Genomic DNA, 21,704 nt, shown 5'->3' on the forward strand with positions numbered 1-21,704 from the left:
ATAAGTCGTCTGGAAGGTTTTCCAGCTGGACTTACAAATAAGTCGTCTGGAAGGTTTGGACGACTTACAAATAAGTCGTCTGGAAGGTTTTCCAGCTGGACGACTTACAGATAAGTCGTCTGGAAGGTTTGACGACTACAAGTAAGGTAGTCTAAAAATAGTAGAAGGTAGTCTAAAAAATAAAATACACTGGACGACTTCGTTAAAGGTCTTCTAAAAAAAATACACTCGAAGGGATAGTAGAAGGTAGTCTAAAAATAAAAAAATACACTTGAAGGGATAGTAGAAAGTAGACGAAACACTGGACGACTTAAAAATAAGTCGTCTGGACGACTTAACAATAAGTCGTCTGGACGGGTAATCAAGACTGGACGACTTAAATTTAGGTCGTCTGGACAACTAGTCAACTGGTTGTGTACATTGTGGTTTCGTATTGCCAGTTTCCTTGCAGTTTGAGCATCTCCGTGCCCTGTGTTTCTTCCTGGGTTTGTGTCCTCTCATCCTAGATAGCTCCAACCAAGATTGCCATCTTGATTTCTTCTGTCTCCCCGGACCACGCTTTACGTTTGGAGGAAAGCATTCTCGTTCCTCAATATGTTGTGACACGATAGGATATATATTCTCTGAGTATCCTGCATACAGATGATTCTTTGAGTAAAGTGGACATACAAGTGTGTCGATATGCACACCAGCATGTGTTCCAGCTGCTATAGCATGAGAGCAAGGTATTTTCTCCACTCCATAGACACCACAATCACACTTTACATGTTCCAAATCAACCACACAGTCTATTGTGCCACCTTTGACAAGAAACGCCATCCATCAATTGGTTCGACCGTCATCGTATCCGCTATCTCTGATCGAACAGCAAGCAAGTATTCAACACCCCGGCTATGTTCAGTTGGGAGACTCAAAGCATCTTGTCTCCTTTTCCAATACCATTTTCCTAACTTCTGCCTTATGAACTCCAGCAGGAACGGAATCGGAAATCCTCTTGCTCGCTTCAGTGCGGAATTAATAGATTCAGCGATGTTGCTTGTTTTTATGTTGAACCTGTTCCCCTTACAATAAACCCTTGACCATAGCCTGGCGTCGGCCTTCTCCAAATACGTTGCAAGTTCCGGGTTTGCACTCCGTATCTCAGCCATGTACCGGTCAAAATCGTAAACCGTGTGCGCATAAGCAGCCCCTTTCACCAAGTACATGAGATGTTTCCCTTTAAACTTTTTGACAATGTTATCTTGAAGGTGATATTAACATATTCCTCGGGTTGCCCAAGGAAACACCTTCTCACACGCACTTTTAATGGCCGCGTGCCGGTCAGAGACTATCACCAGAGGCTTGTCATGAGATATACAACTAGCCAATTTTGTGAAAAACCATTCCCAAGAAGGTTCATCTTCAGCATCCACGATCCCAAAAGCCAATGAGAATATCTGAAAATTGCCATCTTGTGCGGCTGCAACTAACATAACACCTCCATACTTTCCACTTAGGTGAGTTCCATCCACCACAATGACCCTTCTCTGATACTTAAAACCTTTGATAGAAGCTCCAAAAGAGAGAAATAGATACTTAAATCTTTTCTTAGAATCAAGTTCTATAGCCGTGATTGATGAAGGATTTGCAATGGAGATTTGCTCGAGATATGAAGGCAGACGCGAATACCCTTCTTCTGCTGATCCTCTCACCAATTTTTGTGCATATAACAGTGCTTTGTATGAAGTGGTGTAATCAAGCGTCATGCCAAACATGTTCTTCATTGCATCAGTGATATGCTGTGGAGTTATCCCGTCAATGATCCCAACACGATCAATGAAAAGACTACCAACATACTTTGGAGTACAGTGTCTCCGCTGAGCGATTCGGTCTCCAATTGAGCATAAATGTTTTTCCACATACTTTGTTACCCAAAACGTGTTTGGCCCATGTTTCACACTCGCTCTGATCTTCCATCCACAACCGCTAACCCGACATATTGCCACAAGGAGAGTTTTTGTTGATTTGTATATTCTGAAAGAAAATTTACTCCTCACTGCTGTCAACCGCAGCTCTGAAAGCAGTGCATCCTTGCTAACAAAACTCTGGTTGACATAGATGCTGGTACTATCCGATTTTCCTCCTTCAATAGCATTTGTCTTAGCATATGTCTTTTCAATTTCTTCAAAACAAATATTATCATCATCTTCCTCGTCCTCATCTAGAACCTTTCCATAAAGACTGTAATCCCCACCATTCTGATCCGTTTCACCAACAATAGTGTTATCAGCATCCTCCTCCCCATTTTCCTCCTCCCCATTTTCCTCCTCCCCATCTTGATTTTCATCTTCAACAGACTCATTATCACCAACATCTTCAGAACATTCATCAGCTTCATCATTATCACCAACATCTTCTTCCCATTCACCAGCTTCATTATTATCACCAACATCTTCTTCCCATTCACCAGCTTCTTCTCTTTTCTCTGAAACCGTTTCCACCTTGCTGCGGCTTGATACACAAAGACATACTCTATGCGTTTTGAGTATCTCGAGCAAGTTTCGAACTTGTCTATCACTTGTAACATGAATGGGAGGACTGCCTGGAGTCATCATCATTTCTGCTGGTAATGAGTAACTAATCACCACAGTCACTGATCTCATGTCCAGGTTATAATCTTCTTGAGCCATTGCAACAAGTTCAGCATGTGTTGAATCTTCATTCAATAAAAACAATCTTGCTCCTTTGAGATCATCAACCACAAAATCCCAACGGAAATCTCTCAACAACCATTGTCCATACACTGCATGTAACTTAAAAATCATCTGCAAATATTCAAAATAAAACACATTAGTAAACATAGAGAAAATGAAGAAGTTCAATAAACATTATCGCAGACGACTTATAATTAAGTCGTCCAGAAGACTTAAAGGTAAGTCGTCTAAAGAGGTCACTTTTGCAATTGAAAATTAAAAGGGACGACTTAATTCTAAGTCGTCCGGCTTTGTTTGTTAAAAAAAAAAATTTCAGACGACTTATATATAAAACGTCTACGAGAAACGGGCTAGTTTTGCATTTGACCGAATCGTGTCAGATCTTTGACTATTTCTGGACGACTTATAATTCAGTCGTCTCTGGAAAGTAAAAATTTCAATATTTTATTCAAACTAGACGACTTACATGTAAGTCGTCCTAGGTTAGTTTTGTAATTGAAAAAATAAAACTTGAAATTTAACTTTCTCCAGACGACTTAACTAAAAGTCGTCCAGCTAGACGACTTAATTTAAGGTCGTCCGGGATAAGCAAGGTTTGACCAGAAAATTGGGAAAAATTCTGGACGACTTTGCTTTCCCCGGACGACTTTAAATTAAGTCTTCTGACGGGACGACTTTATATTATGTCGTCTGGTAAAAGTTAAATTATGAAGTTTTATTTTTCAACTACAAAACTAACTTAAGACGACTTACACGTAAGTCGTCTAGTTTAATAAAATATTGAAATTTTAACTTTCCCAGAGACGACTGAATTATAAGTCGTCCAGAAATAGTCAAAGATCTGACACGATTCGGTCAAATGCAAAACTAGCCTGTTTCTCATAGACGACTTATATATAAGTCGTCTGGAGTTTTTATTTTCAACAAACAAAGCTGGACGACTTAGTTTAAGTCGTCCGTTTGACCAGAAGACTCAGCAGTAAGTCTTCTACATACAGTAAGACTTACAAGTAAGTCTTCTACGCGAACAGATTTTGAAAAAAATTCAAATTCGTACCTTAAACTAGGTGAGATGACTTCGTTTGCACACATGGTCTTCTCCAACCACCCAGAACCTCAAACGAAAGCAACCGTAAGTCAAAACGAAAGAAATATGGCTCTGTCAACCATCGCCCATATTTTGAATCAAAAGCTTGAGTTTTTTGGATGAATATGGAGAGAAAGTGAAAGAAATGTTGTTTTTAGTTCATAACAATTGAAACAGAGAGAGTGTTAAGAGATTTACGTGCATTAAAGGGCATTAAAAGCTCCAAACAGTTCGTACAAGGTTGTTCCCACTATTCATGGCAGTGGCAATATTGTAAATACTTGAAGAAAATGTGGTTGAGACAGTAAAGAAGCCATTTTCGAAAAAAAAAAAAAAAAATAAAAGGTTAATGGCATTTTCGTAGATAAAATGCAGATGTGGGGTTAAAAACTCAAAAAAAAAATGAGTCAAAAGAAAATGTTAGTTTTGTGTTTGACTTCAAGTTTTGAGTCACTTTTGCAATAAGCCCTACTTTTTAATTGTACAAACTTCTTGATTAGTTGTGGAAGCCCCCTTGGTCCAGTGGTTTGACTAAGAGTTCATTAATGCTTGTACACCAGGAAATCTGGGTTTCGAATCCCAGTGAAAACGAAATTATGCGAATTAAGGGAGAGAAGACTTACAAGAGGTTATGCAGCATGGCGCAAGGAGTACCGTCAGGCATAGATACAATAGGGTGGTTCAGGTGAGGTGATGCAGTCAGTGACGGGTAGAATTGTCGGCTATAAAATCGTCTGTAACGTTCTCATAGTTTGTAATAGCATAATTATCCAGAGTTAAAAAAAAAACTTCTTGATTAGTTGGATTGTGAAGTTTTACTACATGAAGGATGTTTTCTTGAAAATATATTTTCTTAACTAGTTTTTGTTTTTTCACATCATATTTTCTTTAACTAGATTTGTTGTGCACCTTTAACTAGTTAGATAAACAACGTTGAGAAATTTACCTTCGGCACTTCTCTCTCTAGCTTATCTTGCTCAGCCTTCTCTCTAGAACCACAGCCGTGATTTGCATCTCCGGCTGGCGGTTTTGGCTTTCGCCACCGCCGGTCCAGCCAAAAAAGTTCTATAGGTTTTTTTCTTTCTTTCTAGCTTTGCTTATCGACTTTATCTACGGATTGATTCGTTATCTCTCCGTTTTTTCCTTGTTTCCGGCCATGCATCGCTTTCTCCGGTGGTGGTCCGGCTTTTGCTTCTGGGCCGTACCGTTTCCTTTTTGGTAGTGGTCGCCGGCTTTCGACTCTCGTGGATGTGTTCGGGCTGTGGAAAGGTGTGTTCTTTGCGGTGGTTTGATGGCCGAATTTGGGTGAGATCTCGGCGTTATCGAAGGATACTCCCTGAAGGTCAGGCCTTTATGTGAAGACCCCGAGTCCTTTACCTTCGTTATTGTCGATGGAGGTGGATTTTCGGTGGTCTGTTTCGTGTCCTGGTGGTTCCGGAGATGGTGATCAGGTTCGTTACAGCGTCTACTTCTAGCGGAAAGGAAGCGGTGATTCGTGATTCCGGTGAGGTCGGATTTCGGTCCCGGCGGTGGTTTCCAGACGTTTCCGACGATGACGCTTCGCTGTCTCGCCACGCGTCCCTTTGGTGGTTTGATCTCACCACGTGGAGCGGTGTGTGGGCCTGGGTTGGGTCAAGTTTTCTTTCGGTTTGGGTTTGGAAATTGTTTTGGACATGTTCGGCTTGTAGTGTTTGGTTTGCCCGGTTTTGAGCCTTTGTTTGTAGTTTTAATGTTTTTCCCTTGGCCTTTTTAGGCTTTATCAATAATATAAGATGGAATAAAAAAAAATTAGTTGGATAAACAAACTTACATAATAAAATAGAGAGAACATATCTGATTTAATCAATATAATAGATTGTTAAACTTTTAATAGAAAAAATATATCGGTTTGTAATGTATAGTATTGTTATCCAAATAAATATTACTGCTACAAGCGTTAGTCCCCATGTAAATTTGTATACTATATAGTTATTACTTATTAGGCGTCATATTTATATACTACTGTTACCAGCTACGATTTTGGTCGATCTATTTAAATAAAAACAATTTGGCCATTAGTGATCGGCGACTACGTGGAAACTGCAAGAGATGATAAGAACAAAATTGACCAAAGACAAAAGGGGCAGCTTTGACTTTGATTCCACAGCTAGAAGTTTGATTGCGTTTGCAATTTGGTGTTTTGGCTAATAGGTGTAGCTCTCTAAATAAGTAATAAATGTGAGATTAGTTATTAAACCACGGGATTATGATAGTGCTTATGGTCAATACATTATAAGCGCTTTCAGTTATCTATTCTGTTTTGTAGATCGCATATCAACTTTTATCATCATAAGTCTAAGAAAATTGTCAAGCAGCCCAAGCAAGTTGCTTCTACTTTAGTTATTTATTATCACAAGTTATGACCCAATTTCCACATTTTTCGAGTATTTTATTGTTAGAGATCACTCCAGAGTGACATCGCGGCGATTAGTTAATGCTAACTGATAAGCAATGCTTAGAATATCCTTCAGATACTCCCTCCGTTTCATATTAAGTGTCGTTGTAGAAAATTTTTTTCGTTGTAAAATAAGTGTCGTTTTAGCATTTCAATGCAGAATTTATTAATTTTATTTTGTATTTTATTTTTCTATTGGTCGAAATGTATGGGTAATGATGTTTTTGTATGGAAAATATGTAAAATTTAATGATTTCTTAATCCGTGTGCACAACTCTAAAATGACACTTATTCAGAAACAGAGGGAGTATTAGGTAACATGTATAAAAATTTGAGGTATATGATAAGAATTTATATAAGACCACATGTTTTGAAGAGATTTTATATTATAATATACAATCCGTTATTCACTGATCATATTACCAAACGCATAAACCATCTAAATCGTCACAACAAAATAATTTGGAGCGTAAGCATCTAACATTTTAACAGATGAAAAGAGTAGCATAAGTTGATGAGTGTGTACCATTAAGAACGTGGTTTAGATTGTTTGCATAATTCACATGTTTTGTTTCAAATTTTTTCACAGAGTAACAAAAAGACTATATAAGTTATATATGGTCATATTTATATAGCCACTGTTCTTTGGTATATTTATCATAAACATTTACACGAACTTGTCTATGTTGTGGACAGATTTAACAAAATCGTATGAACGTGAAATAAGTCTTCGTTCCCAGCCACCAGGAGATTAGCGTGTATGAATGTATAAAATCAAATGATATCGGGGAGAGCTTATGTCGGAAAAACGTGGTCGTTCTAATTATCAATACCATTACTATACAATTGGAGCTTATTGTCAATCTCATACATCTTAATCAACTTAATTAAAGAAAAAACAACTTGTTCGATGTTTAAACACACACACGCACATATATATATATATATATATATATATATGTTAGAAATTAATGTAATTGCCGAAGTCTTTTTTTTGTCAACATTATATCTTATCAAGAAAGCCATGTGATTACATAGTTCTGTTTGCTTATCCTAGCTTTCTCAGCTAATACATCAACACAAGACAGCAGGTTCCTTGGTACATGATAGACAATGTAATTGCCGAAGTCATTAGATAATTTTTCTTTACATTTTAAAGATAAGTATAAGAAGCAATAAATGGTAAATTTAGCTGACGCCGTCGTTATTAACTGCTGTCTTGATTCGGTGAATGTATTTGTCAGGTCATATATAACTCAAAAGAACCGCATGTTGAAACCATATCAATCTCTAGAACCTTCAGAAATTCCTGACTTTTATGCCATTTAATACGTTTATAGCGATCAAGCAAACAAACTGAACTGAAATATAGCAGTATGTTATTAGATGATTATTTTTTTGGTCTATCAGATTACATGATTTGTTCTTCCAATCCCTATAAATCACAGTCCAGTATTATGTTTACGATTGATATACAATGTTTTCTTCTCAAAAATTCAGAACTAAAACTATACTTCATAATAATAAGATATACAAATGTTACAGATTTCAAAGTAAGAGTCTAAGATTTTCCATACATAGAATAATTAAAGAGGTTAATAAGACTTTTCGTAAGTTTTTTGGGAGATTAGCTGGAATGAATATAAATAAACTGATCTAAGGTAGAGCTTATGTAAAACGAAATGGACGTCTTTGTTGTTATGGGCATGGAGCTTATTTTCCACCTCATGCATCTTTATCCACCTAATTAAAAACGAATCACTTGCACATTTTTAACGCACACAAACATGTATATTCTCGTTCGATCTGTAGTTTACAAAGTCAACTTATATTTTTATTATTTTTTACCATTTAAAAGGATAAGAAGAAGAAGTAATGACAAAATGGCTGATGTTAGATTTTTTGACTTCAGTGTTACTTTAGTTCGGTGATGATGAATTTATTAGACTATATATCGAGGAGAAGACGGCTTATATAGCTGATACTTTTCTAAAACGATCAAGACACGACAAAATATGGATATAGAAATATCTCATATTATAAGCACAATGTATTATCCCGTCGACGAATCATTCATCTTATCGAACTTTGTGTTTTCTTTTCTTTATCCTCATATAAGCAAGTTGCAATTTAGTTTATAGATAATATCATTGTTCCATTCACTAATGTAGTTAAATCTATTAGAATTGTACACACATTTGTTTTGGGTAATAGTTGTATATATTATGGAAAAGTTAATTTTGCTAAGTTCTATTCAAAATTAATAGGCAGTAAATAGATTAGTTCATGTCACTAATTTACTAGATAAGATTTTTTCAGATTTCTAATATGAACTTTGTTTCTAATATGCTCTTTTGAATTTATGATTTTTGCTATTAACTATGAACTAGATTTTGACCCGCGCTTTTGAAGCGCAGGATATTTTACGATGAAAAATTTCACTAATAATTTAACAAATATTTTGGTTATATTTAAAAAGTGTGTATTTAAAATATTTTTGCATTTAAATCAGTATTTTTAAATTCAACCCGATTGTGATTATACCGGTTAATCCTGAGATCTGACAATTCAATTTATGTTTTTAAAATATTCATATTAAAAAATCACTAAAACCCGAGACTAACCGATTGAACTGATGGATGACCAATATGTAATCTAATTGGATTTAAATTGTAATAGTTTCATAATTTGTAATCTTATAATCGAAATTTTAAAGTTTACTATTTTGCAATTTATGAAATTATGACGTTTTTACAAAATTTTAAAGAGAAAATGATAGATATAAAATAACTAAGATTAATTATTGTATTATTTGGAAACATTGATAGTAGTATAAAAAATATATTGTTTGGAAACATTGATAGTTGTATAAAGAAATAAGTATATTGTTTGGAAACATGGATAGTAGTATAAAGAAAGAAACATTAGTGATTTAATGTATGTTTAACTATAAAATATAAAAGTGTATTTAATTTAAAAACTTACAAAATAAATGTTAGGTCCAACAGAATGTTTCTATTTTAATAAGATAGATATATCGGTAATGATCTCAAGTTTTGGACCATATCGTTATGGATCGAATTTTATATAGTTCTATTACTTGTATAGATCATGATACTATAGTAAGTTAGAAAAACTTTCAACTCAGTTACTTGAGAATAAATAGCGTATATCACTTGTATTAGTTGATATCTCTTCCCTTTCTATTTAGATATGGACTTTGTGCCTAATAAATTTAAATACTGACATTTGCTTGAAAACCAACACTTCTCCTGGATAAAATACTACTGATTTGCCTTATTGGTGATTAATACTGATATATACGTCCATGTGGATGAATCTAGATTTGTATATCACGTCCATAAACATATATAACGAGAAGTGTAATTAGCACAAACAAAATGTAAAATCGAAGTAGTCCACAGGCTCAAATAAGCTCAGGCGAAAGACGTAATGACAACTGAATCCTAGACTAAAAAATGTCTCTCGAGCCCTGGGAAAAATCTTACTAAAAGCCCACTCGTTGCAGGCCCATGCCAACATCCGAATTAATAGCTTACATTTCTTAAGTATTTCCCAAATTCTCGATATTGTAAATTATAAATACATAAATTTACCAAGTAATTAAAAAAGGCACAACACTGAAGCAAGCCGGTCCGGATCTTAAAATCGCGAAAAGAGGAAAGGAGGAAGGAAGAAGAAACAGAGCATGTAAAAAAGCTTCACACTTTCTCGTAAAAATGGCGACTTTTCAGCCTCTCTTCTTCTTCCTCCTTCTCCTCCTCCTCTTTCTTCCCTCCGCAACTTCCCTCACCGTCTCGTCCCTAGTGAACCCTAACCCCTTCAACCCCCCTCGGATCCTTACTCCGATCACTGCAACCACATAGTCCCCGAGTCTCCCACCGACCCTTCCCCCTCCGCCTCCTTCAGCCCCGCCTCCCTCGCCTTCGACGTCAGCTTCTTCTCCGGCGGCGACTCCTTCTTCAATAGCCGAACCTCCGACGTCAAATCCGCTACCTTTCGACCCAAATCGATCCGCAAAGCTCTCGGAGACATCGGAATCTACCGAGTCGAGGCCAGATTGACTTTACAGATCTCCAGAGCCTCCGCTTCCCACGGCGGCGGACAGAAGCTTCAGGTGACGCAGATCGACGGCCGCAGGATCCCGGTGAGCTTCATGGGCGGACAAAGTTTCGAACTTTACGGGTTCTGGTCGGAACGTACGGGACGAGTCTGTCTGGTCGGATCGGCTCAGGTTTTATCCGCGTCTGGGAGTTATTATAAGCCCTTCGACGCTCGGCTCGTGCTTAGCTACTCCAACGAGTCTAACATCTACGGGAGTCTTGTGAAGGGAGCGTTGGAGAGCGTGAGTAACCAGAGCGGTTTCGAAACGGTGTCGATTCTCGGCGCGAGGAACACTCCTTTGAACTACGAGTACAAGTTGCTAGAGCGATCGAGATCGGAGTGTGGGGCCAACAGTGAAGAGAGTTTGTCGGGGGAGAGTGTTGTGGGAGGTTTGTGTAAGGTGTTCGAAGGTAGAAGTCATATGTACAGAACCGACGATTGTGGGAGTAACCACCGTAGTTGTGGTGTGGAGTACGTGTCTCTCTTGTCGTTGCTTTGTGATGGTGAGAAGATGCGAGTGGTTTTGTCGTTGAGTAACGCTAGCAGCGTCGGGAGGTTGTTTTCGTTTGATCCGAGGAGTGCTTTGGTTGCGGAGGGAGCTTGGGATGTAGAGAGGAACAGGTTCTGTGGTGCTGCGTGCAGGATCTTGAATTTCACTGATTCTCTGAGTGATGCTGTGATCGGTGACTGTTCGCTGAGGTTGAGTTTGAGGTTTCCAGCTTCCTTGTCGATTAAAAGCATGGCTCCAGTAGTTGGGGAGCTTTGGAGGAGTAATAATAAAACAAGAATCGAGTTCAAGAGCGTAAACGAACCGTTGTGGCGTTTCTCTGGTCTGAGGTATGAGTATACAGAGAGGGAGAGAGTGAGTAAGCTGTGCGAGAGCCGGTCCAAAAGCAAAGGGAAGAAGCATTACCCTGACGCTCAGACTTCAGACATGAGGTTCGTCATGTCGGTGAGATACTCTGGAGGAGGAGGAGGAGGAGAGAATGTGTTGAGATCTGCTCGTGCAAGCCCTTACTTCGTTGGAGATAGACTGTACCGTGATCTCTTGGTTCGTGGGCAAGGTGCTGCTGGGGTAATAAGTGGAATCCCTGTGAATGTTGTCACCAAAAGCTTCACCAACATCACTTACAAGATCCGTTTCTTGAATCCTGTGTCTGAATCTCGTGGAGATATCTACGCAGAGGGAACGTATGATAGGGACACAGGTGAGTTATGTATGGTTGGATGTCAATCGGTTAAGCTAATAAACAGCACTGTGGAGGATTGCAGTCTCGCGATCAGGTTCAAGTTCTCTCCGGTTGATTCGAGAAGCGATGACCGGTTAAAAGGAACCATCGAGAGCACACGGGAGAAGACGGATCCGCTTTACGTTGGACGAATGGAGGTTGTGTCTAGGTCCATCTACGTTCATCAAGCTAAAGAGTCTGTTTGGAGAATGGATTTGGAGATTGCTATGGTTTTAATATCCAACACACTGTCTTGTCTCTTCGTGGGGTTGCAGCTCTACCATATGAACAAACACCAAGAAACGCTTCCTTTCATCTCCGTGACGATGCTGACGCTTCTCGTCCTCGGTCACATGATTCCTCTTCTGCTGAACTTCGAAGAGCTCTTCAAAAGCGGTAATAACCAGGAGAGCTTGTTCTTCGAGAACGACAGGTGGCTTGAAGCCAAGGAGATCGTGGTGAGGATAGTGACGATGATTGCTTTCTTACTCGAGTGTCGTCTTCTCCAGCTAGCTTGGAGCGCTAGAAGAACACCGGAGCAGCAGCAGCACCGTGACAACGTGTGGAACGCAGAGAAGATGGTGTCTTACGTGTGTTTGCCTCTCTACATCATCGGTGGATTGATAGCTTGGTTGGTGAACCGTAACAGAACTCCTAAAAGAGTGGTGTACATAGGGAAGCCGCGGTCGTCACGGAACCTCTTGTACCGTCCCTTGACGTTAAAACGCTCTTTCCAGCGTCCTTCTCTGTGGAAAGATCTGAAGTCTTACGGAGGTTTGATGCTTGACGCCTTCCTTCTCCCTCAGATACTCTTCAACGGGTTCAGCAACTCGGATGCAAAGTCTCTTGCCGCTTCGTTTTACGTTGGACACAGCTTCGTTCGGTTGCTTCCTCATGCTTATGATCTCTACAGAAGTCACAGCTACGGGAAGATACTCGACTGGTCGTTCATCTATGCAAGCCACAAAGTGGACTACTACTCCACGGCATGGGATGTCATTATCCTCTGCGTCGGTTTCCTTTTCGCTGTTTTGGTTTTCTTGCAGCAGAGATTTGGTGGTCGTTGTTTTATCCCTAAGAGGTGGTTCACAGAGGATGTGAGATATGAGAAAGTTGTAGAGTTACAGCAAACTGGTGAGCTACACAAGTCCAATGATTTTTCTTGATAATATACAGGCAGATACACAGTTTTTGTCTTTTTATTGTTTTGTTGGTTGTAATGTGTGTCCAACTTTTTTCTTTTGGTGGGGAACAGATTGTTACAGAGTGAATATAAACTTGCAATAAGCATGTAACCAGATTGCTGAAGCTAACTTTGCTTATAGTTTGATTTAACATTCATAGCATTTGATTTCTCAATGGAGAAGTTATGTTGTACGTTGAAAGCATATGAATGCAGCTTATGACCTCCTTTATCAGTTGCAAAAATAGTAAACATGAATACATAAAAGATAGTTATTGGGGAAAATGATTTCATAAGCTCCGTCACAAAAGATATAGGAATTCAAAGAAAATTAAAGTATATTGGACTAGGTTTGCAACACAAGCAAGATGATTCTATTTCTAGTTTCCCTTTTAATACTTCATCTTCTTCGTCATAATCATTTTATTCATGTCATAACCTCTTGCTCGGCTTCAACGCAGTCATATGTCTTTTGAATATGACAATTATAATATTTTTTCAAGAGACGAAACCATCATAAACCACCTAAAATAAGAAGGTTTTAATTTCCCATTTTTTGTTATCTTTTGGAGATTTGTCCATTACTTATTTTGAAAAACGTAGTTGATAAATCTGATATAATATCAATTACCAATTTTTTGGAAACTATCTACTAGTATTTAAACTGCGCCTCGACTTAGGTTTTTTTTCCTCTGTTTTGTTTTTGGTTATAAGAACGCCTTGTGTTCTACATCTATATATTGTTGTATGGGGGATTCAATCAGCGGTTTGCCAGATGAGATACTTGGCAAAATCCTGTCTCTAGTTCCGACAAAAGTGGCTGCTTCCACATCGGTTCTGTCCAAGAGGTGGAGGAATCTGCTGTCTCTCGTAGACAGCCTTAGTTTCGATGAGTCGATGGTTGTCTATCCCAACGAAGAAGAAGCAAAAAACGGTACACAACGCTTCTCTGATTTCGTAGACAAAACACTTGCTCTGCTACGCAACTCTCCCGCCATCAAGACATTCTCTCTGTGTCGTGTGGTTAAGACCAAGAGTTACAAGGATGAATCCGCCCTTGTCAACCGTTGGATTTCGACTGCAATGGAACACGGCTTATTGGAACTACACTTGTACGCCCCAAACCTTGGGTCTAGTGTTTCCTTAGATTCTAGGTTATTAAGGAGTAACACACTGGTCAAGCTCACAATCACCGGTCATTATGATATTTATGAAACTCAGCATGTGTTTTTCCCAGCCCTCAGATCACTTTATCTGATGGTGTTTGTGCTTGATCTTAACCGCTTTGGACAAATCCTCGATGCTTGTCCTGTGCTGGAAGAGTTAACCATACGCCGTGGGGATTTTCCAGATATGCCGGCAATTTCGGTTGGTACGCTTGTGGAGCACGCATCGATCAAACGTCTTGTGATTGTTACGGATCATACTGATCATCATGCAGACTACCATCTCTCGTTAGATTATTTCGATATTGCTATTGGTACAGTTCGTTTCCGAGCACCGAGTCTTGTCTACCTTGATTATTCTAGTTTTGTCTTTAAAGAGTATGACGTTGATGATTTTGATTCTCTTGTGGAAGCGAGGCTGAGTCTCAAGTTATGGATGTCAACTAGTGATTATGATTTCGATGATGTTTATTATTACGGTTCTCATGGTTTTCTTTATGATGAACCAAGACCGCCTATATTCGGTGATGTTACAGGTCTAGTCGCGGCTATAAGAAACATTACGACCCTTCACTTGTCTCCTGATTCCCTTGAGGTGTTTCATTTCTGCTGTGAATCCATGCCTATGTTCAACAACCTTCTAAATTTATCTATTAAGAGTAACAAGCAAAAAGGCTGGCAAGGAATGCCACTTCCACTACAAGAAAACTGCTCGATTCCCAGGGAAGATATCCTCGGAATGTCGTCGGAATTCACGTATTCCGACGACAAACCCAGGAAATGATCCGTCGGAATAATATCGTCGGAATAACGTAAGTCGTCGGAATTCCCTCGGAAATTTGTGACGAAATTCCGACGGAGACTTTTTCCGAGGGAATTCCGAGGAACACCTACGGTGATCCCATTGTCGGAATATCCCTCGGAATTTTCCGAGGGAATGTCCCTCGGAAAACACTGTCGGAAAATTCCGAGGAACTCTCCCTCGGAATATTCCGAGGGATATTCCCTCGGAAAATTCCGAGGAAATTGTTCCTCGGAATTTTCCGAGGGAATATTCCTCGGAATTTTCCGACGGAAGACTCCCTCGGAAAATTCCGAGGAACACTTCCCTCGGAAATTTCCGAGGGCCTTCGTTCCTCGGAATTTTCGTAAAATATAATTTATATTAATAATCTGGTCACTAGAATCCCTATAATTTTTTAAAAATAATGAATTAAAATTAATAAAATTTATTTTTTAAAATATATATTTATAAATTATAAAAACAGCTAAAATGATTTATAAATTAAAAAAATGTCTTAAGAATTATTAAATAACTTATAAATTATTTATAAATTTCAAAATATCTAAAAATATTAAATGACTTTTAAAATTATTTATAAATTATAAAATTTGCTAAAATAATTTTTAAATGACTTTTAAAATTATTTATAAATTATGAAATTTGCTAAAATAATTATAAAATGACTTTTTAAATTTTTAAAAATTTTGAAATTAACTAAAATAATTATTAAATGACTTATAAAATTTTATAAATTATAAAGTAGCCAAAATAATTACTAAAAATTGAAACCCTAAAATTAATCAAATCTAAAATCAAAACCTAATCAAACCCTAAAATCTAATCAAAACTTAACATCAAAACCCTAATCCTAATCAAAACCCTAATCCTAATCAAACCTAATCAAACCCTAATTCTAATTAAAACCTAATCTACTCAAATTCCCTAAAATCTAACAAAATTCCCTAAAATCTAACCTAGAACTAATAAGAGAGGGGGAGAAGAGAACTTACATGGAGGAGGGAGAGATTAGGGGAGTGGGGGTGGAGGGGGAGCCCGAATATCAAGAGGGAGAGGAGGAGGAGCCGGAAATCGCCAAGGGAGAGGAGGAGGAGCCGGAAATCGCCAAGGGAAAAGAGAGAAAAGAGAGAAATGGGGAAGAAGATCCGCAGATCTGGTTTTACCCCGAAAATTCCGACGGAAAATGAAACCCTCGAATTCTGTCGGAATTTTCGGTTTACGAACCGGTTTACCAGAATTCCGACGGAATTCCGAGGGATTCAGGAATTCCGTCGGAATTCCCTCGGAATTATGGGTTCCTCGGAATTTCCTGGGAAATTTCCCAGAAAATTCCTAGGAATCCTATGGTTCCTCAGAATTTCCTGGGAAAATTCCCAGGAAATTCCGAGGAACCATAGTTTAGGGGTTCGGGTTAATGATTTACAAACTTAGACCGTTCCTTGAACAATTTGGCAGTTTTCTCAAGACTTATATTGATAGTACATGACAAATAAACATTCAAATTACAAAATGATTGAATCGAGTATAAGTATTGTCGTTTAGGTTCATTAAAGTGTATAAGTGTTTATCTTGCATTGCTGTTTGGGGATCTCGGTGCAACAATCGGAAAAGTGGCCATTAATTGGTACAACACCAATGTCTTGTCCCATAATCAATTGAAGACACTTACTAAGGCTTACGTAAGTCTTCTGGGAACCGTAAATTGGTGTTTTCGATTCTAAATCCTTATTCCCTAGGAATTTCCTGGGAAAATTCCCAGGAAATTCCGACGAAATGCTGAATTCCTAGGAATTTCCTGGGAAAATTCCCAGGAATTTCCCACGAAATGCTGATATCCGTCGGAATTTTCTGGGAATTTTCCCAGGAAATTCCTAGGAATCTATACCCTAAAATCAAATCCCTAAAATCTGATTTTACAAGGTAAAATTCCGAGGAAATTCCGAGGAAACCCTCAAGATCCTCGGAATTTCCTCGGAATTCTGAAAAAAAAAAAAAAAAAAAAAAAAAAAAAACTATACTACTCTCCAATCTCTGGTTCATCCTCTGAACCCGAGTCACCATCATCACCACCAGATGAATCTGAATCTGGATCTTGGTGAAACTCTCCAATCTCTGGTTCATCTTCGACGTGAACAACGGCTTCGTCTCCAAAATCGGTGAAATCGATAACAAGATCAACTGCAGCTACATCTCCTGCTGCACTTAAGTTGCCGGATGTGTTTGGTTGGAGTGGGTCTTCCAACTCAGAACTTCCTTGAACTCGGCTTCTCGGGTTGAGTGCTGTAACAGTAACCCATGGATCATCTCTGTTCGTAACCCGGGGGTATTTGATATAACAAACCTGTAACATTTTTAAATTTGTTAATTAAGTATGAATGATGATGAAGCAAATATTGAAAATAATTGACATATATATTTTTAATTACCTGATCGGCCTGAGAAGCAAGAATGAAAGGATCATAATATGGCAGTTTTCGCCTCGAATGTACTGATGTGACACCAAATGCATCTGTTCTGACACCTCGATCCGGAGTGTTGTCGTACCAGTCACAATAGAAAACTGTGCACCGCAATCCAACCATGCCCGGATACACGATTTCCAAAATCTCGCGTATGTTTCCGTAGTATACATCATCTCCAGCTGCAGAGCAAACGCCAGCATTATAAGTCTTACTCGAACGTCTCCTCTTAGAAGTTGTGAATGCATATCCCCGAGAAGCAAATCTCGGATATGACTTCACAACATACTTTGGGCCCCAAATCATCTCGCGTAGCCAATCATTAATTGTTTCACCTCTGGCCATACCATCAGACACCTATTAATAAAACATATGTTAGTATAAAATTTGGTAAATAGTATAAAAATTTATTTTCTGCACTCACATAAGTACGCATCCATCCAGCAAATTCTCTCATCTTCAGTGCTTCTAGTTCCTCCTCTGTGGCGTGTCTATATTCGAACCGCTTTTCCGCCATGAAAATCCTGTACATATTATGATAATATAAAAATTTGAACTTGCTAAAATAAATATTAAAAATAATATTTAAATTTTGTACCTCTCGTATTGAAAAACATCTTCGCAGTTGGTGAGCAAATATATTTGCAATTGACTGTGCTCCTCTTCAGTAAGTTGACGGTTCTTTGGTTTTCCGCTGAGTCGTCCAACATCTGTGAAGATGTCTGGAACCGTAACATAATATGTTGCCCTTTCGCCTCTATCATCATGCCGAGCGGGTTTTCTGCTTTTCGTCTGCACTTCTCCTGGAAAGTAGTGCTCCGCAAAGTTTGAAGTTTCTGCTCTGATAAACTGTGCCACTATAGAACCTTCTACCCTACTTAAATTTTTCACCATTTTCTTTAGATGAAACATATACCGCTCATACAGATACATCCATCTATACTGAACAGGACCACCAAGTTCCAATTCTCTTGGCAGGTGAATAACAAGATGCTCCATAACATCAAAAAATGAAGGAGGAAATATCTTCTCAAGGTTGCACTTAATCACGGCTATGTTAGTCTTCAAGTTTTCAATACATTCAGGAGTAACTGATCTCGTGCATAAATCTCGGAAGAAAGCACTTATCCCGGCAACTGCTTCATAAACATTCTTTGGTAATAGTTCCTTGAAGGCGAACGGAAGGAGGCGCTGCATCATTACATGGCAATCGTGACTCTTTAAGCCGGTAAACTTTCCTTCCCTTCTGTCGACACAGTTACCCAAATTAGATGCATAACCGTCTGGAAATTCCACATCCTTTGAAATCCAATCAAAGAACGCATCTTTGGCCGCTGCATCAAGTCGGTATATGGGAAAAGGAGCCCTGCCATTCTCATCAACATGAAGTTCTTCACGAGCACATATATCGACTAAATCCAGTCTTGACTTCAAATTATCCTTGGTTTTACCTTGAACGTTAAGGATCGTGTTCATCAGGTTGTCGAAAAAGTTCTTCTCAATATGCATGACATCTAAATTATGCCTCAGCAGATGATCCTTCCAGTATGGCAGATCCCAGAAAATACTCTTTTTGTGCCAGTTATGTAGATCTCCAACAGCATCTACCGGATAATGCACATGTCCACCCACGTCTGGGGTCCTTTCTGCACCAAAATCTCTTAGTTGTGTCAACATTTCTCTCCCACTGATTTCCGGTGTTGGATCATCAAACACCCTCTTGTTCTTCGTAAATAAATTCCTACTCCTGCGATATGGATGATCTGGTGGTAGGAATCTCCTGTGACAGTCAAACCAACACGTTTTCCTTCCATGTTTTAGTTGGAAAGCATCAGTGTTATCTTGACAATATGGACATGATAGCCTTCCATGTGTTGTCCATCCAGATAACATACCATATGCTGGGAAATCACTTATTGTCCACATAAGTACTGCCCGCATTTGGAAGTTTTCTTTACATGAAACATCGTACGTTTCAGCACCTTGACCCCATAGCTGTTGCAACTCATATATTAGTGGCTGTAGAAATACATCAAGTGATCTCCTAGGATGCTCTGGTCCGGGAACAAGAATGGAGAGAAACAAAAACTCTCGACGCAAGCACAAGTTTGGCGGTAAGTTGTATGGTGTGAGAATGACTGGCCATAGAGAATATTGTCTCCCATGCTTCCCAAATGGGCTGAAACCATCCGTACATAATCCAAGGTAGACATTTCTTCTTTCATACGCAAATTCTGGATAGGTCGATTGAAAATGCTTCCAAGCTTTTGCATCTGAAGGATGTCTAATCTCACCATCCGTTGAATGCTCCGCATGCCATCTCATTGGTTGCGCTGTGCGTTCGGACAGATACAACCTCTGCAACCTTTCCGTCAATGGCAAATACCACATCCTTTTATATGGCACTGGAACTCTTCCACCCGTATCTTTATAACGAGCCTTTCCACAAAATTTGCATGCATCCAGCTGCTCATCCGCCCTCCAATAAATCATGCAGTTATCCCTGCATACATCTATTACCTGGTACGATAAACCAAGACCAGCTACCAGTTTCTGAACCTCGTAGTATGAACCAGGAGCAACATTATCCTCAGGTAGAACACCTTTTACAAAATCAGCAATCGCATCCACACAGTCTTCAGCCAAATTATAATCGGATTTAATGCTCATCAGTCTTGTTGCAGATGATAAAGCTGAATGACCATCTCTGCAACCTTCGTACAAAGGTTGCTTTCCAGCATCCAACATATCATAAAATCTCCTAGCTTGTGTATTGGGTAAATCTTCCCCTCTAAAATGATCATTTACCATCTGCTCAGTACCTACACCATAATCTACGTCCATTCTAATTGGTTCTTCTAACCTAACCGCAGGTTGAGGTTCGCTAGTACTACCATATTCATAATCAGTTTCCCCATGATGATACCAAATTTTGTAACTCCGTGTAAACCCTCGAGTATATAGATGAGTCCAAACATCTAACTGTTTTATAACCTTCCTATTTTTACAAGTAGAACAAGGACATCTTAACATACCTGATTTAGCTTCCGGTTGGTTGAGAGCTTTCCCCATGAATTCCTTTAGACCATTTTCGAACTCTGGCGTAAGCAATCTCGTGTTCGGATCCATATGAGGTCGATCTATCCAAGAGCGATGATAATTATAAGAAGACATGATTTTTTCAATCAGATTCGTGTGTGCAAAATAGAATGAGAGAGGATGAAGATATGTAGTGAATGAAGAGGATGAGGGGTGCTTGCATTTATAGATTAAATCTGCCGATATTTCCCACGACATTCCCAGGAAATTCCGACCAACTAGCCGTTGCCGTCGGAATTTCCTCGGAATAATCAACGGCTCTATTATCCCTCGGAATTTCCTCGGAAATTTCCGAGGGATCTACCAGTCCGTCGGAATTTCCTCGGAAAATTCCGAGGAAATTCCGAGGAAACACGAAAATTGTGTTTCCTCGGAATTTCCTCGGAATTTCGTGGGAATATTCCGACGGACACATAGTCCCTCGGAATTTCCCTCAGAATCCGGCAGTTTTCTAGTAGTGTTCTGCTCAAGTCTTGTCCAATTCTACAAACTTTACTCTTCAAGGTATATATATATCAGTTACTTTTCTGTTCTTGTTGTTGCCATTGATTGATTGATTGATCTTCAAGGCATACATGTCTTAAACCGGTCTGTTTTCCAGGGTCTTGTTCACAAAGTAACAAATAGATGCGGAGATGCATGCGTTTGCAGTCCAAGTCCAAGTCAGAAAAAGATGAAGATGAAGAAGAAAGTAGAATGTTGTCTATGGACATGTCGAGTGAAAGTGCTAGAGATTTCAGACTATGGAGGTCGTTTTCGAGAGCTGAAACAAATGAGACATTTTTTGGGAAATTTGGAATGTCTTGAAACTGTTAAAGTTGGTGTTGACCCGGACAAGAATAGTGAGTTCGTGCGAGCTAATGTAACGGCTCTTCCCAGACTTTCATCAAAGTGCACCATTCAGTTCACCTGACCTTTTCTTTCCTTGCCTTGTTCTTGTAGTGTTGCAACATTGATATGATCTTATTATCACTTTAAATATCTTTCTTTCAAGTTGCTATAATAATCTCTTTAAAAGGATTATAATTGTAATCTCTTAAAAAGGATAATAATTGTAATCTCTTAAAAATGATAATAATTGTTTTCACATTGCCCTTGTGATTCTCAAGAACGAGAACTCTTAAAATGTCAAAACAAGAAGTTATTCTCGATGGTCCAGGTGGATTTTCTCACCTTGTTGCTCAATTTCCACATGAGAATAATAATAATAAATGAAGTTTGAAATATTATCATATACTTCCGTAGTTTTAGTTGCATAAGAAATACTAAATAAACGTTACACATTCAAGTTTGAATTATCACAAAGATGCGAGCAAAGAGAACAAGAGAGCTCAAATTTTTGCAAACTCAGCGAGAGTACAAAGCAACTCACTTTCTGCCTTTTAGCATTTTTTAAAGCCTTTAGTGAGCACCTGGTGAGCATCCGT

The 21,704-nt window shown here is 38.7% G+C and overlaps 3 protein-coding genes across 4 annotated transcripts; 2 read left to right on the forward strand and 1 right to left on the reverse strand.

Annotated features, from left to right (window-relative positions):
• Positions 1–9,835: 9,835 nt before the first annotated feature.
• Positions 9,836–12,903, forward strand: LOC130508022 (uncharacterized). The gene is given in 2 exon segments (XM_057003118.1): positions 9,836–10,069; positions 10,072–12,903. Coding segments are annotated over 2 exon segments (2,778 nt in total). The 5' UTR covers positions 9,836–9,954; the 3' UTR covers positions 12,735–12,903.
• A 499-nt stretch (positions 12,904–13,402) lies between these two features.
• LOC108842843 (F-box/LRR-repeat protein At1g48400-like) lies at positions 13,403–21,220 on the forward strand. Of its 2 annotated transcripts, XM_057003120.1 has the most exons (4): positions 13,981–14,231; positions 14,454–14,609; positions 20,738–20,781; positions 20,879–21,220. In XM_057003120.1, the coding sequence occupies exons 1-4, from the start codon at positions 14,009–14,011 to the stop codon at positions 21,188–21,190; spliced, it is 735 nt and encodes a 244-aa protein (XP_056859100.1). In that variant the 5' UTR covers positions 13,981–14,008; the 3' UTR covers positions 21,191–21,220. The 2 variants fall into 2 exon arrangements, with proteins under 2 accessions (XP_018471384.1, XP_056859100.1); XM_018615882.2 differs by having other exon boundaries at positions 13,403–14,609.
• Positions 16,572–19,157, reverse strand: LOC130508023 (uncharacterized). Its single transcript, XM_057003119.1, has 4 exons — positions 17,777–19,157; positions 17,603–17,702; positions 17,146–17,535; positions 16,572–17,060 (listed from the first exon to the last, which is right to left on the reverse strand). Exons 1-4 carry the CDS (start codon positions 19,117–19,119, stop codon positions 16,737–16,739), a joined length of 2,157 nt encoding a protein of 718 aa, XP_056859099.1. The 5' UTR covers positions 19,120–19,157; the 3' UTR covers positions 16,572–16,736.
• Positions 21,221–21,704: the final 484 nt, after the last annotated feature.

This window comes from Raphanus sativus, chromosome 2 (assembly GCF_000801105.2).
Source record: "Raphanus sativus cultivar WK10039 chromosome 2, ASM80110v3, whole genome shotgun sequence".
NCBI lineage: Eukaryota > Viridiplantae > Streptophyta > Magnoliopsida > Brassicales > Brassicaceae > Raphanus > Raphanus sativus.